The following is a 19,923-nucleotide window of genomic DNA, read 5'->3' on the forward strand; positions in this document are numbered from 1 at the left end:
TTGTTCAAATGCCTCTCTCTTCTCTTTCACTAATAATCTTGCTTCTTCATCCCACCTTTCACTACCCTTTCTAATCTGCCCACCTCCCATGCTTCTCATGCCACAAGCATCTTTTGCACAAGCCATCACTGCTTCCCTAAATACATCCCATTCCTCCCCCACTCCCCTTATGTCCTTTGTTCTCACCTTTTTCCATTCTGCACTCAGTCTCTCCTGGTACTTCCTCATACAAGTCTCCTTCCCAAGCTTACTTACTCTCACCACTCTCTTCACCCCAACATTCTCTCTTCTTTTCTGAAAACCTCTACAAATCTTCACCTTTGCCTCCACAAGATAATGATCAGACATCCCTCCAGTTGTACCTCTCGGCACATTAACATCCAAAAGTCTCTCTCTCATGCGCCTATCAATTGACACGTAATCCAGTAACTCTCTCTGGCCATCTCTCCTACTTACATACGTATACTTATGTATATCTCTCTTTTTAAACCAGGTATTCCCAATCACCAGTCCTTTTTCAGCGCACAAGTCTACAAGCTCTTAACCATTTCCATATACAACACTGAACACCCCATGTATACCAATTATTCCCTCAACTGCCACATTATTCACCTTTGCATTTAGATCACCCATTTTTATAACCCGGTCTCGTGCATCAAAACTACTAACACACTCACTCAGCTGCTCCCGAAACACTTGCCTCTCAAGATCTTTCTTCTCATGCCAAGGTGCATATGCACCAATAATCACCCATCTCTCTCCATCCACTTTCAGTTTTATCCATATCAATCCAGAGTTTACTTTCTTACACTCTATCACATACTCCCACCACTCCTGTTTCAGGAGTACTGCTACTCCTTCCCTTGCTCTTGTCCTCTCACCAACCCCTGACTTTACTCCCAAGACATTCCCAAACCACTCTTCCCCTTTACCCTTGAGCTCTGTTTCACTCAGAGCCAGAACATCCAGGTTCCTTTCCTCAAACATACTACCTGTCTCTCCTTTTTTCTCATCTTGGTTACATCCACACACATTTAAACACCCCAATCTGAGCCTTCGAGGAGGATCCCCCAGGGATAGGGGAGAAAGAATACTTCCCACGTATTCCCTGCGTGTTATAGGTGACTAAAAGGGAAGGGAGTGGGAAGCTGAAAATCCTCCCCTCACATTTTTTACTTTTCGAAAGAAAGGAACAGAGAAGGGAGACAAATGCGGATATTCCCTCAAAGGCTCAGTCCTCTGTTCTTAACGCAACCTCACAAATGTGGGAAATGTCAAATATGTATAAAAGAAAAAATACTCATACTTGATCGCCATTTCCTGCATTAGTGAAGCAGCCCAACTAACAGACTGCATCATTGCACTGTTGCTTGACAAAGTGTTACTTTACTGACAACTTCCTGACTTGGTGGCAGGTCACAGCAGTTTACCTCACCTGTCATGATAATCTCCAGAGAAATGAGTTTGGTGGCCCAACTTTCGTCTGTACCTGTGGTATTACCCACTGACATCTGTAGTTGATGTTAAGCAGTGGCAGATCAAACAATGCTGCTTTTATTTTAGATGACCTGACCTTTCACAAAAAAGAACTGCTATCAGTCCACCTGGATGGAGAAAGGTTAGAGCTTGCAACATTTGGCTATCAGTGCAGGAAGGGAGTCACTACTGTGACCTGCCAAGTCAAGGCACTGTCAGTTAGGTAACACTTTGTGGAATGACATTGGGTCACTACAAGATGAAGAAAAGCCTTACCTGCTCATGTCCATTCTCTAGCTGTCACAAGTAATGCATTGAAACCACAACTCCTACCTATCTATAAACAGGCCCCACAAACCTTACCATGGTTTACCCCAGACGTTTCATACTCCTTGTTTCAGTTCATTGACACTTGTGAACCCTGGTATAACAAAATTTTCCATTTCACTCTATCCCTTGCACACCTTTCACTCTAGTATGTTCAGGCCCCGATTGATATTTTTCACTCCATCCTTCCATCTCCAATTTGGTCTCCTTCTCTTTGTTCCCCCCACTTTTGACACATATATCCTCTCTGTCAACCTTTCCTCACTTATTCTCTCCATGTGTCTAAACCATTTCAATACACCCTCTTCAGCTCTCTCAACCACACTCATAATATTATCACACATCTCTTATATGCTTTCATTACTTACTTCATCAAACACCTCACACATATTGTCCTCAAACATTTCATTTCCAACACAACTGGTTACTGCAATGATATTTGTACAAGGAGATATTGGAAATTCTGGATACAAGAAATGTCCAGTTAGTTGAGTGGTGGTTAACGTTTTTTTCCCAATTTTACAGTTTTTAGTATTTTACTAGCATGCTGTCTTCAAGTTGTGTTCTTTGTAACAAAAGAAATATGTTTTAGGGAAATCATGTATACCCTTTGATACAATGAAATGGAGAATGCACTCTCCAGCCTCCCGCCCATGACAGTTTGAGGTGCAGGAGGATTGTATTCCTTTAGGGCCTGTAGTTTCTGATGGTTTTGTAACATTGTGGGATTCAGAAAATTTGATTAGAAGTTAGTTGATTAGAAGTTATTTGACTTTATTTTCATAAGCAGTAATTGGCTGACCAGTGGAAGATAGTGACTTTGTAAGCTGTAATTGGCTAACTCATGCAAGACTGTTATTAGGAGGGGAAATACTTTTGTAGGTCGATTGTTTCATCCAGATTCTGCTTCCAGGGCCAGACAGGACTACCTTACACACATCTTGAAAGTGTTTATAAGCTCACTAAAATTTATGTCCTATGATTTATTTTTATGAGCTGATATCCTCCACCCCCTTCATGCTTCATTTGTCTCCAGTGACAATGGAAACAGTGCTTTTAGATTTCTTCTGTTTTTTCATGGTTAAAGTTTATTCATTTATTTGCTTGAACAAACTGTCAATTGAATTTGCAATTTTGATTTTTTTTCTTGTCTTTATTAGGCTTTTCAGGCTTAGTTATTAATTTGAATATTGTTTTACTTAGATTGAGAGGTTTGCTGACAAGGTCCATGGCAAGATTTATAGCAACAGACAAGTTGTGAAGTTCTCATCTGATAGCACAACTCCAATCAAGCCTGTCACTGAAAAAAGTGATTATATATTAACAGGTAAGTTGGAAAATTTGAAAATAGAATATTTTTTGAAGTAAACTTATATGTATTTCACGGATCTTAGTTGAATATAAAATCAGTGCATAGATTCATATACATGTGTATCCACACATGTACATGATCAGTGAATTATTTACTCCACCCCATGTGTCTGCCAGAAACAGAAGCATGTGCAACAGAGGTGTGTAATGTGTCGTAGGTAGGAGGTGGCCAAGTGAGAAAGGGTAGTGAGTGGTGGGATGACAAAGTAAAGTTGCAAGTGAAAGAGAAAAGAGAGGTATATAGGCAGTACTTACAGGGATGGAGTGCAAAAAATTGGGAAATGTATAAGAGATAGCAGCAGGAGCTCTGTAAGAAGATGTAGGTGTTAAAACTGAGGGCAAATGGGAGTTGGGGCGAGTGAGTATCAACAAATTTCAGGGAAAATAAGAAACCATTTTGGAAGGCAGTTCATAGTGTGAGAAAAGCAAGCGAACAGATGGGAACATTGGTGAAGAAGGCAAATGGAAAGTGGTAACAGGTGGTGATAGTGTTGAATGGGAAATTGAATGAGTATTTTGAAGGACTGTTGAATGTGTTTGATGATAGGATGGCAGATGTAGGGTGTTTGGGTTAGGGAGATATGCAAAATGAGAGTCATGGTAAGTTGTGTGAAGAAAGAGTGGATGGTAAAAGCCTTGCACAAGATGTAATGTGGCAAGATCTGTGTTGTGAATGGTGTTGCAGATGAATTTTTTAAGATGATGATTGTATTGTTGCTTGGTTTATTAGAATTTTTAGGGTATGTAGACTGTATCATAGAGAGGTTTCTCACAATTGGGAGAATGCATGTGTAGTGTCATTGTATTGAGGCAATGGGAACATAGGTAAGTGTTTGAATTACAGAGATGTATTTGTTTAGTGTATCTGGTAAGTAGTATGGAAGAGTTGTGATTGTGACTCATGGTGGTGGCATGCACAGAGCATCAAAATGGAGATGAACACTGTGGTTTTAGGAGATTATACTTTGTTGCTGTCTCCCACGTTAGCGAGGTAGCGCAAGGAAACAGACGAGAGAATGGCCCAACCGACCCACATACACATGCATATACATACACGTCCACACAAGCACATATACTTACCTATACATTTCAACGTACACATACATATACATACACAGACATATACATATATACACATGTACATAATTCACACTTGCTGCCTTTATTCATTCCTGTTGCAACCCTGCCACACATGAAATGACAAACCCCCCCCCCCCCCCCCTCCCCCCCCTCCCCCCACGTGCACAAGAGGTAGCGCTAGGAAAAGACAACAAAGGCCTCATTCATTCACACTCATTCTCTAGCTGTCTTGTATAATGCACCAAAACCACAGCTCCCTTTCCAGGTCCAGGCCCCACAAAAGTTTCCACGGTTTACCCCAGACGCTTCACATACCCAGGTTCAATCCATTGATAGCACATCAACCCCGGTATACCACATCGTTCCAATTCACTCTATTCCTTGCACACTTTTCACCCTCCTGCATGTTCAGGCCCCAATCGCTGGAAATTTTTTTCACTCCATCTTTCCGAATCCAATTTGGTCTCCCACTGCTTGTTCCCTCCACATCTGACACATATATCCTCTTTGTCAATCTTTCCTCACTCATTCTCTCCATGTGACGAAACCATTTCAAAACACCCTCTTCTGCTCTCTCAACCACACTCTTTTTATTACCACACATCTCCCTCACCCTTTCATTACATACTCGATCAAACCACCTCACACCGCACATTGTCCTCAAACATCTCATTTCCAACACATCCACCCTCCTCCACACAACTCTATCTATAGCCATGCCTTGCAACCATATGACATTGTTGGAACCTATTCCTTCAAACATACTCATTTTTGCTTTCCAAGATACTGTTCTTGCCTTCCACACATTTTTCAACATTCCCAGAACTTTCGCTCCCTCCCCTACCCTGTGACTCACTTCCGCTTACATGGTTCCGTCCACTGCCAAATCCACTCCCAGATATCTAAAATACTTCACTTCCTCCAGTTTTTCTCCATTCAAACTTACCTCCCAATTGACTTGTCCCTCAACCTTACTGTACCTAATAACCTTGCTCTTCTTCACATTCACTCTCTGCTTTCTTCTTTCACAACCTTTACCAAACTCAGTCACCAGCTTCTGCAGTGTCTCACCCGAATCAGCCACCAGCGCTGTATCATCAGCGAACAACAGCTGACTCACTTCCCAAGCTCTCTCATCCACAACAGACTTCATACTTGCTCCTCTCTCCAAAACTCCTACATTCACCTCCCTGACAACCCCATCCATAAACAAATTAAACAACCATGGAGACATCATGCACCCCTGCCACAAACCGACATTCACTGAGAACCAATCACTTTACTCTTTTCCTACACATACACATGCCTTACATCCTCGATAAAAACTTTTCACTGATTCTGACCGCTTGCCTCCCACACCACATATTCTTAATAACTTCCACAGAACATCTCTATCAACTCTATCATATGCCTTCTCCAGATCCATAAATATTACATACAAATCCATTTGCATTTCTAAGTATTTCTCATATATTCTTCAAAGCAAACACCTGATCCACACGTCCTCTACCACTTCTGAACCCACACTGCTCTTCCCCAATCTGATGCTTTGTACGTGCCCTCACCCTCTCAATCAATACCCTCCCATATAATTTCCCAGGAATACTCAACAAACTTATGCCTCTATAATATGAACATTAACCTTTATCCCCTTTGCCTTTGTACAATGGCACTATGCATGCATTCTGCCAATCCTCAGGCACTTCACCATTAACCATACATACATTGAATATCCTTACCAACCAATCAACAACACAGTCACCCCCTTTTTTAATAACTTCCACCGCATTACCATCCAAACCCGCCACCATACCAGCTTTCATCTTCTGCAAAGCTTTCACTACCTTTTCTCTCTTTACCATAACATTCTCCCTGACTCTGTCACTTTGCACACCACCTTGACCAAAACACCTTATATCTGCTACTCTATCATCCTTCCAAAAAAAGATGCTTTGGTCATGAGAAACGTGGGAGATGGGCAGAGTAGAAAGGTTAGTTAGTGATGGGATGAAAAAGTAAGATTGTTAGTGAAAGAGAATAGAGAGGTGTTTGGATGATTTTTCCAGGGAAGTAGTGCAAATGACTGGGAGATGTATAAAAGAAAGTGACAGGAGGTCAAGAGAAAGGTGCAAGAGGTGAAAAAAGAGGGCAAATGAGAGTTGGAGTAAGAGAGTATCATGAGATTTTAAGGAGAATAAAAAGATGTCTTGGAAGGAGGTAAATAAAGTGTGGTGAAGGGGGCAAATGGGGAGGTCATAACAAGTAGTTGTGAAGTGTGCAGATGGAATGAGTATTTTGAAGGTCTGTTGAATGTTTGCTTTCCTAAATACATCCCATTCCTTCCCCACTCCCCTACTGTCATTTGCTCTCACCTTTTGCCATTCTGCACTCAATCTCTCATGGTATTTCCTCACACAAGTCTCCTTTCCAAGCTCACTTACTCTCACTACTCTCTTCACCCCCAACATTCTTCTTTTCTGAAAACCTCCTCAAATCTTCACCTTCACCTTCACAAGATAATGATCAGACATCCCTCCAGCTGCCCCTCTCAGCACATTAACATCCAAAAGTCTCTCTTTCACAGGCTTATCAGTAAACACTTAATCCAATAACGCTCTCTGGCCATCTCTCGTACTTACATACGTATACTTACGTATATCTCTTTTTTAACCATGTATTCCCAATCACCAGTCCTTTTTCAGCACACAGTCCACTAGCTGTCCACCATTTCCATTTACAAGACTAAACACCCCATGTACACCAATTATACCTTCAACTGTCACATCTCTCACCTTCGCATTCAAATCACCCATTACTATAACCAGGTCTCGTGCATCAAAGCTGCTAACACTCACTCAGCTTCTCCCAAAACACTTGCCTCTCATGATCTTTCTTCTCTTGACCAGGTGCATAGGCACCAATAATCATCCATCTCTCCCCATCCACTTTCAGTTTTACCCACATCTGTCTAGAATTTACCTTCTTACATTCTATCACATACCCGCACAACTCCTGCTTCAGGAGTAGTGCTACTTCTTCCTTTGCTCTTGTTCTTTCACCAACCCCTTTCTTACTCTCTGTCACATACTCCCACAACTTCTGCTTCAGGAGTAGTGCTTCTCCTTCCTTTGCTCTTGTCCTCTCACCAACCCCTGACTTTACCCCCAAGACTTTCCCAAACCACTTTTCCCCTTTACCCTTGAGCTTCATTTCACTCAGGGCTAAAACATCCAGGTTCCTTTCCTCAAACATACTACCTACCTCTCCTTTCTTCTCATCTTGGTGACATCCACACACATTCAGACGCCACAATCTGAGCCTTTGAGGAGGATGAGCACTCCCCGCATGACTCCTGTTTCCCCTTTTAGAATTTTAGATTTATTTTACTTTGTCACTGTTTCACATGTTTGCGAGTTAGCTCAAGGAAACAGACAAACGAATGGCCCAACCCACCCACATACACATGTATATACATACGTTTAGATATAGATATATATCAACATATACGCATATACATACATATACACAGACATATACATATATACACAGTGCATATTCATACTTGCTTGCCTTCATCCATTCCTGGTGCTACCCTGCCCCACAGGAAACAGCATCACTACCCCCTATTTCAGCGAAGTAGCACCAGGAAAACAGACAAAAAAAGCCACATTTGTTCACATTCAGTCTCTAGTTGTCATGTGTATTGCACCCAAACCACAGCTCCTTATCCATATCCAGGCCCCCTAGACTTTACCATGGTTTACCCCATATGTTTCACATGCCCTGGTACAGTTCATTGACAGCACATTGCCCCAAATGTACCAGATCATTTCAGTTCACTCTATTCCTTGCACATCTCTCACCCTCCTGTATGTTCAGGCCCCAGTCACTCAGAATCTTTTTCACTCCATCCTTCCATCTTCAGTTTGATCTCCCATGTCTCCTTGTTCCCTCCACCTTTGACACATCTATCCTCTTTATCAATATTTCCTCACTCATTCTCTCCATATGCTCAAACCATTTCAACATGCCCTCTTCTGCTTTCTCAACCACACACTTTTTATTTCCACACATCTCTCTTACCCTTTCATTACTTACTCGATCAAACCACCTCACACCACATATTGTTGTCAAACATTTCATGTGTGTATGTATGTATGTATAGATAAAGTGAATGTTTAAACCCTGATACTCAAAAGCCTCTTTCACTGCCTCCTGGTGATAAAAGATTCATGTGGAATGACAAAAGAAAAACATTCAGAAGAAAATTAGACTCATGGTTGAAGTCATTGCTACTGTGAACCCAGACTAGATATGTACACACCAGTAGGGTTACTTTTTAAAAAAATAGCATTATACAACTAGAAAGAAGTGATGGGATTATGAGAGGCAGTCAAGAGAAATGCTGTTCATCATACAATTCAAGTGGTGATCAATACTCACCCCTACTACCATCATGGCAAAATCTTCTCACAGATGTTTATAGGCAGGTATTCCATTTTCTTGGTCTCTTCTCTTTGTTGGTCTCTGATGGCTAGTGTTAGACCCAAAAAATGTAAACTCCTATAACTTAGTTTGGAGGATAGTATCAGGTGGGGAATGCCATTGTTTCCATACTAGAGAGACAGAGGATTGGAAAGTTCTGCCTCCAATTTTCTTTGAGAGTATTATTGAGAATCTTATGTTCACTGGACACTGCCTCAGAGAGAAAAGGTTTTACAGATTTCAAAAGAAACTTTCGTTGCTTTCCATCTGTTGCAGTCTGTTATGATTCATGTGTTTGTGTGTACTTTACATTTTAAAAAGTACTATGAGTATTTTTTCATGTATCTTTAGATACAGATCGTAAGGAAGTGATAGTATTACGGCAGTGGTGGGAAAAGGTGAGTCTTCAGCTTCAAGTATCACAGGAGCCTTCTCTTCCTGGATCTTCACATGGTACAGAGCATGGAGATTTGTGTTTATCTGAGCGCACCATCAGTGAGATTGATCAAGAAATGACGTGTACTCTCTATTGTCAAGTTAGTGTATATAAAGATTTTTTTTTTAATCGGTGTCTGTTTACTTATTTATTAACTGTAAGATATGAGATTTTTATCACTGACTTGCAGTGTTTTATGCACTTTGAAATTAAGGTATGAAGTGGAAGTTGGAAAGAAAGAGATATGAAATATCTGCCTGAACATTTTTTTGTACAGGTTGTTTCTCAATAGTCCGGCACTCTGTGGTCCGGGAACTCTCATGGTCCAGCACATTTTGAATCTGCTGCCATTATTTATTAATATGTGGATCTGCCACCAGGGCAGCACTATTAGCAGTGCCGAGACTCCAAAATCTCTTTAAACTGCAGTTGAGCTAATTAACATTCCTATTAATTTCATATATTGAGCTATATTTTAGCCTTTCAGGATAACATCCAAGAGACCAAAAGGTGCAGAAGATGGTGCTGCTGCTAATAAGCAGAAGCATAAATCATTATCTATACTTGAAAAGGTGGAGCTACTGAAAAAAATTTACAAAGGAATTATTGTAAAGACTTTATGTGAGTACTGTGAGACCGGCTCATCAACTGTGTATGGCTTAAGGATCAATTTCTGTTTTCTGGCATTTTCTGTGGTCTGGCAATGGCCAGGTCTCAAGGTTGCTGGATTAAAGAGGTATAACCTGAATATAATGAATGTTTATGATGTGCATAGACTAAACCATTTGTTGTGTACTTTGTAGTGTTAACTATTGCTAAATTTTTTTCTTCTTTTTTCCATACGTTTGCCATTTCTCGTTTTAAGTAGCATTAGGAACAGAAGTGGCCTCATTCACTCAGATCTACTCTTTGGCAGTCATGTAAAATGCACCAAAGTGAAAGTCCTGTATCCCCACAAACCTTTCCATGGTTCCCACTACTGCTTCATATGTCACGGTTCACCCCATTTACAGCACAGTGTCTCCTGTAAACCTCATTGCTCCAATTCCCTTTGTCATGTGCACACCTTATGCCATCTTGCATGTTCAGGCCTCGGGCCTTCAAAGCGTTTTCCGCTCCATCCTTCTAGCTCCTCATTGGTGTCCTACTTTTCCTTTTTTACCACCTCCTCTGATATATATATATATACCCTCTTATTCATCCTTTCTTCACTCATTCATTCATATGTCCACACTATTTCAGTACACCCTCTTCAGCTCTCTTATACTTACTCCTCTTACTACCATCCCTCTCTCTTACCTTATTTTCTTATTCGATCACCTTTCCTTACTCTACATATTGTCCTCGGACATTTCATTTCCAACACATTCAGTCTTTCATTTTTGTTTTAGGCCCATGCCTCACATCCGTACAGCACCAACAATACAACCATATCATCTGTGTTTCTGATGCCAGTTCCCTTCCGGATCTCCCTAAAGGGTGTAGCCACAGCAAAAGAGTCTCCATAACTGGTGAACTCCATTGCCACTTTTCAGCCTTTAGTGCCTTATTCCTTAACAGGCCACTTGTAGAGGGCAACTATTGCAGTGTTTTCAGAGGCTCTTACTGAATGTTCCTACCAACTACTGTCTAAAGTTTCAACCTATTACTTCTACCCAGTGCTCCTACCTAATGTTCCAACATATTGCTTCTACCTAAAGTTTCTACTGCAGGAAAAATCTAGAGTTATGAAATATGAGTTGTGGGAGTTAAGTGTTGTCAAGTGTTATGTGAGATAAGGAAAGATTGTTTATTTGTGGACAACATGCCAGCAGTTCACATGTGGTTAAGACAGAGAGAAAAGACAGCTACTTAGGTTAGAGAAATGCAACTTGACAATTGTGAAGTGTTGGCTCACTACACAGCCAGCACTAATCCTTCAGATACCCAGGCAGGTAGTACCAATATTATACCTCCCCAGACGGAGGCTGTCTACCAGTTACTAGCTGCCAGCCAACTAAACCATCAGACATACCTATCTTTACCCTTAAAGACAGTGATTTCTCTTTCCACATTTGTCACTCTTTCCACATATGTCAGTACACCCAAAATTCTTGTATTCTCTTCCCTTACCGCTTCATCCGTAAACAAATCATATAGCCATGGTGACATTACACACCCTTAGTTCCACCTTCACCTTGAATCACCCACTCTCCTCTTTTCTCACTCACAGAAGTGGTAGAGGATGTGTGGATCATGTGTTTGCTTTGAAAAATGTGTGTGAGGAATATTCAGAAAAACATGGATTTGTATGTGGCATTTATGGATCTGGAGAGAGCATAGGTTAGATTTGATAAAGATGCTTTGTGGAAAGTCTAAAGAGTATATAGTGTGGGAGGTAAGCTGCTTGAAGCAGTGAAACGTTTTTATCAAGGATGTAAGGCATGTGTATTGAGTAGGAAGAGAGGAGGGTGACTGGTTCCCAGTGAAGGTCGGTTTGTGGCAGAGGTGTGTGATGTCCCCATGGTTGTTTAATTTGTTTATGGATGGGGTAGTTAGAGGGGTAAATGCAAGAGTTTTGGAGAGAGGGGTGAGTATGCAGTCTGTTAGGGATGAGAGGGCCTAGGAAGTGACTCTGTTGTATGCCAGTGATACAGCACTGGTGGCCGATTCAAGTGAAAAACTACAGATGTTGGTGACTGAGTCTGGAAAAGTGTGTGAAAGGAGAAAGTTGAGAGTAAATGTGAATGAGAGGAAAGTTAGTAGGTTCAGCAGGGTTGAGGGACAAGTTAGTTTTGGTGTAAATTTGGATAGAGAAAAACTTGAGGAAGTGAAGTGTTTTCCATATCTGGGAGTGGATCTAGCAGCAAATGGAACCATGGAAGCATCATGAGTCATAGTGCATGTGTGTGTGTGTGTGTGTGTGTGTGTGTGTGTGTGTGTGTGTGTGTGTTGGGGGGGCTCTGAGAGCGATGAAGAATGTGTGGAAAGAGAGAACATATGTTTAAAGGAATAGTAGTTCCAACAATATTATATGATTGGGAGGCATGGGCTATAGATATGGTTGTATGGAAGAGGGTGGCTGTTTTGTAAATGAAGTGTTTGAGGACAGTATGTGGTGTGAAGTGGTGTGATTAAGTAATGAAAGGGTAAGAGAGATGTGTGGTAATAAAACGAGTGTGGTTGTGAGAGCAGAAGAGTGTTTGTTGAAATGGTTTGGACATATGCAGAGAATAAATGAGGAAAGGTTGACAAAGAGGATATATGTGTCAGAGGTAGAGGGAACAAGGAGGAAAGGGAGACCAAACTGGAGGTGGAAGGATGAAGTGAAAAGGATTTTGAGCGATCGGGGCTGAAGATTCAGGAAGGTGAAAGGTGTGCACGGGGTGTAGTGAATTGGAATGATGTGTTATACTGGGTTTGACATGCATTCAGTGGGCTGAACCAGGGCATGTGAAACGTCTGGGGTAAACCATGGAAAGGTCGGTGGAGCCAGGATAAGGATAGGGAGCTGTGGTTTGGTGCATTTTATGTGACAAGTAGAGAATGAGTGTGAGCAGATGAAGCCTCTTTTCATGTTCCTGGTGCTACCTCGCTAATGTAGGGGGTGGCGATGCTGTTTTCTGTGGGGCAGGGACCGGGAATGGATGAAGGCAAGCACATATGAATATGTACATGTGTATATATGTATATGTTGATGTCTGTATGTATACATATGTGCGTGATATTTCCCACCTTTTAGAAAGTTAAAATACAAGAAGGGGAGTGTTTCTAGCCCCCCTTTCCTGTCCCCTTTAGTCGCCTTCTACGACACGCGGGAAGTGCGTGGGAAGTATTCTTTCTCCCCTATCCCTAGTGAATGTCGGTTTGCGGCAGGGGTGTGTGATGTCTCCATGGTTGTTTAATTTGTTTATGGATGGGGTTGTTAGGGAGGTGAACGCAAGAGTTTTGGGGAGAGGGGCAAGTATGCAGTGTGTTGTGGATGAGAGGGCTGACACGTCGCTGGTGGCTGAATCGAGTGAGAAACTGCAGAAGTTGGTGACTGAGTTTGGTAAAGTGTGTGAAAGAAGAAAGCTGAGAGTAAATGTGAATAAGAGCAAGATTTTTAGGTTCACTAGAGTTGAGGGACAAGAAAATTGGGAAGTAAGTTTGAATGGAGAAAAACTGGAGGAAGTGAAGTGTTTTAGATATCTGGGAGTGGATTTAGCAGCGGATGGAACCTTGGAAGTGGAAGTGAGTCACAGGGTGGGGGATGGGGCAAAAGTTCTGGGAGCCTTGAAGAATGTGTGGAAGGCGAGAAAGTTATCTCAGAGAGCTAAAATGGGTATGTTTGAAGGAATAATGGTTCCAACAATGTTATATGGTTGTGAGGCATGGGCTAGGGTTGTGCAGAGGAGGGTGGATGTGTTGGAAATGAAATGTTTGAGGGCAATATGTGATGTGAGGTGGTTTGATCGAGTAAGTAATGAAAGGGTAAGAGAGATATGTGGTAATAAAAAGAGTGTGGTTGAGAGAGCAGAAGAGGGTGTATTGAAATGGTTTGGTCACATTGAGAGAATGAGAGAAAAGATTGACAAAGAGGATACATATGTCAGAGATGGAGGGAACGAGGAGAAGTGGGAGACCAAATTGGAGGTGGAAGGATGGAGTGAAAAAGATTTTTAGCGATTGGGGCCTGAAGATACAGGAGGGTGAAAGGCATGCAAGGAATAGAGTGAATTAGAATGATGTGGTATACTTGGGTGGACGTGTTGTCAATGGATTGAACCAGGGCATGTGAAGTGTCTGGGGTAAACCATGGAAAGTTTTATGGGGCCTGGATGTGGAAAGGGAGCCCTATATGTTTATTTATGCAGAAAAAAAATAATTTTCATTCTTCTTGTCTCCATCTTTTAGTTTAAAGGATGTGTTTATGTCTCTTTTAACAATTATCTTAAAAATAGATGTATTTTAAGTGGTTTAAAGGACTTGACCTAACATTATATCCTATAATGATACTACAGTAACTTTATTTTCATCAAGGTGTTGGAGACTCGTAGAGTACAATTAGAAGGCCAGAAGCTTCATGTCTTTCGAGTTCTAGATGGTACACGTACAGCAGTGAACTTTACACAGGTCTGTGACGATTTTTTGCACTATATGATTTCTTTGATATCAGTTGTTAGTGATTTTTTTTATATTAATTATTCCAATGGAGACCTTGAAAAAATAAATATTTTTCCGTTTTTGCCTGATCATATATTGGTGCGTTTTGATATGTTTATTTTTAACAGGAATTTACTTGTCCCACAGAAAGTTATGTGAGACATATTTATGGTTTAGATCCCTTTTTTTTTAGGGACTAATACCTCAGTTTGTTTGGGGAGGCATAACTAAAAAAAGTAACTTGTAGAACCATAAAGTCAAAGAAGAATTTTGTACCAAATCATCCAATAACAGATGAACCTCAGTCAGAAACTGTCATTTGACAGTAGCCACATTCACTTGTTGGTGCTTGAGCAGTTCCCTGATCTTAGCTTTGTTAACATAAATGTGGTCATTCCATAACTTATGTGAGTGTTGTATAGCCGTCAACCTTGTCTGTATTTGAATTTTAAAGTTGCTTCTCATTTAAGCAGTATATATAGAATTCCTCAAAATGATATGTTTTTGTTAAATGATTTGATCTTAAAAATTTTATCATGATTTTTAATTGACTTTAATCTATCTATATATTTTTATATCTCTGATGCCTGTTCCCTTCTGGAACTCCTACCCTAAACTACCTTAACCATAACTAGTGAACTCCAGTGCCAGTTCTTAGCTTTTAGTGCTTTACACATAACAGGCCACTTGCACGGTGCAAATCTAGCACAGTGTTTGCAGAGGCACATATCTAATGGTCCTACTGAATACTTCTACCTAATGCTCCTGCCTAATGTTCCTAGCTTCTGCTTCTCCTGATTTCAATTGATATGTCCATGGTTGTTTAATTTGTTTATGGATGGGGTTGTTAGGGAGGTGAATGCAAGAGTTTTGGAAAGAGGGGCAAGTATGAAGTCTGTTGGGGATGAGAGAGCTTGGGAAGTGAGTCAGTTGTTGTTCGCTGATGATACAGCGCTGGTGGCTGATTCATGTGAGAAACTGCAGAAGCTGGTGACGGAGTTTGGTAAAGTGTGTGAAAGAAGAAAGTTAAGAGTAAATGTGAATAAGAGCAAGGTTATTAGGTACAGTAGGGTTGAGGGTCAAGTCAATTGGGAGGTGAGTTTGAATGGAGAAAAACTGGAGGAAGTGAAGTGTTTTAGGTATCTGGGAGTGGATCTGGCAGCGGATGGAACCATGGAAGCGGAAGTGGATCATAGGGTGGGGGAGGGGGCGAAAATTCTGGGAGCCTTGAAGAATGTGTGGAAGTCGAGAACATTATCTCGGAAAGCAAAAATGGGTATGTTTGAAGGAATAGTGGTTTCAACAATGTTGTATGGTTGCGAGGCGTGGGCTATGGATAGAGTTGTGCGCAGGAGGATGGATGTGCTGGAAATGAGATGTTTGAGGACAATATGTGGTGTGAGGTGGTTTGATCGAGTAAGTAATGTAAGGGTAAGAGAGATGTGTGGAAATAAAAAGAGCGTGGTTGAGAGAGCAGAAGAGGGTGTTTTGAAATGGTTTGGGCACATGGAGAGAATGAGTGAGGAAAGATTGACCAAGAGAATATATGTGTCGGAGGTGGAGGGAACGAGGAGAAGAGGGAGACCAAATTGGAGGTGGAAAGATGGAGTGAAAAAGATTTTGTGTGATCGGGGCCTGAACATGCAGGAGGGTGAAAGGAGGGCAAGGAATAGAGTGATTTGGAGCGATGTGGTATACCGGGGTTGACGTGCTGTCAGTGGATTGAATCAAGGCATGTGAAGCGTCTGGGGTAAACCATGGAAAGCTATGTAGGTATGTATATTTGCGTGTGTGGACGTATGTATATACATGTGTATGGGGGTGGGTTGGGCCATTTCTTTCGTCTGTTTCCTTGCGCTACCTCGCAAACGCGGGAGACAGCGACAAAGCAAAAAAAAAAACCCAGACGCTTCACATGCCCCGATTCAATCCACTGACAGCACGTCAACCCCTGTATACCACATCGCTCCAATTCACTCTATTCCTTGCCCTCCTATCACCCTCCTGCATGTTCAGGCCCCGATCACACAAAATCTTTTTCACTCCATCTTTCCACCTCCAATTTGGTCTCCCTCTTCTCCTCGTTCCCTCCACCTCCGACACATATATCCTCTTGGTCAATCTTTCCTCACTCATTCTCTCCATGTGCCCAAACCATTTCAAAACACCCTCTTCTGCTCTCTCAACCACGCTCTTTTTATTTCCACACATCTCTCTTACCCTTACGTTACTTACTCGATCAAACCACCTCACACCACACATTGTCCTCAAACATCTCATTTCCAGCACATCCATCCTCCTGCGCACAACTCTATCCATAGCCCACGCCTCGCAACCATACAACATTGTTGGAACCACTATTCCTTCAAACATACCCATTTTTGCTTTCCGAGATAATGTTCTCGACTTCCACACATTTTTCAAGGCTCCCAAAATTTTCGCCCCCTCCCCCACCCTATGATCCACTTCCGCTTCCATGGTTCCATCCGCTGACAGATCCACTCCCAGATATCTAAAACACTTCACTTCCTCCAGTTTTTCTCCATTCAAACTCACCTCCCAATTGACTTGACCCTCAACCCTACTGTACCTAATAACCTTGCTCTTATTCACATTTACTCTTAACTTTCTTCTTCCACACACTTTACCAAACTCAGTCACCAGCTTCTGCAGTTTCTCACATGAATCAGCCACCAGCGCTGTATCATCAGCGAACAACAACTGACTCACTTCCCAAGCTCTCTCATCCCCAACAGACTTCATACTTGCCCCTCTTTCCAAGACTCTTGCATTTACCTCCCTAACAACCCCATCCATAAACAAATTAAACAACCATGGAGACATCACACACCCCTGCCGCAAACCTACATTCACTGAGAACCAATCACTTTCCTCTCTTCCTACACGTACACATGCCTTACATCCTCGATAAAAACTTTTCACTGCTTCTAACAACTTGCCTCCCACACCATATATTCTTAATACCTTCCACAGAGCATCTCTATCAACTCTATCATATGCCTTCTCCAGATCCATAAATGCTACATACAAATCCATTTGCTTTTCTAAGTATTTCTCACATACATTCTTCAAAGCAAACACCTGATCCACACATCCTCTACCACTTCTGAAACCACACTGCTCTTCCCCAATCTGATGCTCTGTACATGCCTTCACCCTCTCAATCAATACCCTCCCATATAATTTACCAGGAATACTCAACAAACTTATACCTCTGTAATTTGAGCACTCACTCTTATCCCCTTTGCCTTTGTACAATGGCACTATGCACGCATTCCGCCAATCCTCAGGCACCTCACCATGAGTCATACATACATTAAATAACCTTACCAACCAGTCAACAATACAGTCACCCCCTTTTTTAATAAATTCCACTGCAATACCATCCAAAACCCGCTGCCTGCCGCTTTCATCTTCCGCAAAGCTTTTATACTTCTCTGTTTACCAAATAATTTTAACCCCATTTACAACATACAAAAATATATATAATTTTATAAAACATTAAAATTAAAATATATAACTATTTTAATAATATTATCCCTATTTTGGTAATGAATTCCCATTGCTCCTGTTTTACGCACATCCCTTCAGAGACAGGAGTAAGAGAAATCAAAGGCAACACAATTTGTAGAAATCCTTCCCTCTTGTATTAACTTTCAAAAATGGGAAACAGAAGAAGGAGTCACGGGGAGTGCTCATCTCCTCGAAGGCTCAGAGTGGGGTGCCTAAATGTGTGTGGATGTAACCAAGATGTGAAAAAAAGGAGAGATAGGTATATGTTTGAGGAAAGGAACCTGGATGTTTTGGCTCTGAGTGAAACGAAGCTCAAGGGTAAAGGGGAAGAGTGGTTTGGGAATGTCTGGGAGTAAAGTCAGGGGTTAGTGAGAGGACAAGAGCAAGGGAAGGAGTAGCAATACTCCTGAAACAGGAGTTGTGGGAGTATGTGATAGAATGTAAGAAAGTAAATTCTCGATTAATATGGGTAAAACTGAAAGTTGATGGAGAGAGGTGGGTGATTATTGGTGCATATGCACCTGGGCATGAGAAGAAAGATCATGAGAGGCAAGTGTTTTGGGAGCAGCTGAATGAGTGTGTTAGTGGTTTTGATGCACGAGACCGGGTTATAGTGATGGGTGATTTGAATGCAAAGGTGAGTAATGTGGCAGTTGAGGGAATAATTGGTATACATGGGGTGTTCAGTGTTGTAAATGGAAATGGTGAAGAGCTTGTAGATTTATGTGCTGAAAAAGGACTGATGATTGGGAATACCTGGTTTAAAAAGCGAGATATACATAAGTATACTTATGTAAGTAGGAGAGATGGCCAGAGAGCGTTATTGGATTACGTGTTAATTGACAGGCGTGCGAAAGAGAGACTTTTGGATGTTAATGTGCTGAGAGGTGCAACTGGAGGGATGTCTGATCATTATCTTGTGGAGGCTAAGGTGAAGATTTGTATGGGTTTTCAGAAAAGAAGAGTGAATGTTGGGGTGAAGAGGGTGGTGAGAGTAAGTGAGCTTGGGAAGGAGACCTGTGTGAGGAAGTACCAGGAGAGACTGAGTACAGAATGGAAAAAGGTGAGAACAATGGAAGTAAGGGGAGTGGGGGAGGAATGGGATGTATTTAGGGAATCAGTGATGGATTGCGCAAAAGATGCTTGTGGCATGAGAAGAGTGGGAGGTGGGTTGATTAGAAAGGGTAGTGAGTGGTGGGATGAAGAAGTAAGAGTATTAGTGAAAGAGAAGAGAGAGGCATTTGGACGATTTTTGCAGGGAAAAAATGCAATTGAGTGGGAGATGTATAAAAGAAAGAGACAGGAGGTCAAGAGAAAGGTGCAAGAGGTGAAAAAAAGGGCAAATGAGAGTTGGGGTGAGAGAGTATCATTAAATTTTAGGGAGAATAAAAAGATGTTCTGGAAGGAGGTAAATAAAGTGCGTAAGACAAGGGAGCAAATGGGAACTTCAGTGAAGGGCGCAAATGGGGAGGTGATAACAAGTAGTGGTGATGTGAGAAGGAGATGGAGTGAGTATTTTGAAGGTTTGTTGAATGTGTTTGATGATAGAGTGGCAGATATAGGGTGTTTTGGTCGAGGTGGTGTGCAAAGTGAGAGGGTTAGGGAAAATGATTTGGTAAACAGAGAAGAGGTAGTAAAAGCTTTGCGGAAGATGAAAGCCGGCAAGGCAGCAGGTTTGGATGGTATTGCAGTGGAATTTATTAAAAAAGGGGGTGACTGTATTGTTGACTGGTTGGTAAGGTTATTTAATGTATGTATGACTCATGGTGAGGTGCCTGAGGATTGGCGGAATGCGTGCATAGTGCCATTGTACAAAGGCAAAGGGGATAAGAGTGAGTGCTCAAATTACAGAGGTATAAGTTTGTTGAGTATTCCTGGTAAATTATATGGGAGGGTATTGATTGAGAGGGTGAAGGCATGTACAGAGCATCAGATTGGGGAAGAGCAGTGTGGTTTCAGAAGTGGTAGAGGATGTGTGGATCAGGTGTTTGCTTTGAAGAATGTATGTGAGAAATACTTAGAAAAGCAAATGGATTTGTATGTAGCATTTATGGATCTGGAGAAGGCATATGATAGAGTTGATAGAGATG

General features: G+C 41.6%; 1 protein-coding gene across 6 annotated transcripts in view; it reads left to right on the forward strand.

Moving 5' to 3' along the window:
- The window catches only part of LOC139765613 (uncharacterized), a 244,706-nt gene that overhangs the window by 29,915 nt on the left and 194,868 nt on the right, over positions 1 to 19,923 (forward strand). For all 6 annotated transcript variants that reach the window (XM_071693272.1, XM_071693273.1, XM_071693275.1 and 3 more), the window contains exons 5-7: positions 3,007 to 3,130; positions 9,091 to 9,275; positions 14,177 to 14,269. In XM_071693272.1, the coding sequence (XP_071549373.1) occupies positions 3,007 to 3,130; positions 9,091 to 9,275; positions 14,177 to 14,269 (402 nt within the window). The remainder of the gene's footprint in view (positions 1 to 3,006; positions 3,131 to 9,090; positions 9,276 to 14,176; positions 14,270 to 19,923) is intronic.

This window comes from Panulirus ornatus, chromosome 55 (assembly GCF_036320965.1).
Source record: "Panulirus ornatus isolate Po-2019 chromosome 55, ASM3632096v1, whole genome shotgun sequence".
In the NCBI taxonomy this organism is placed as follows: Eukaryota; Metazoa; Arthropoda; class Malacostraca; order Decapoda; family Palinuridae; genus Panulirus; species Panulirus ornatus.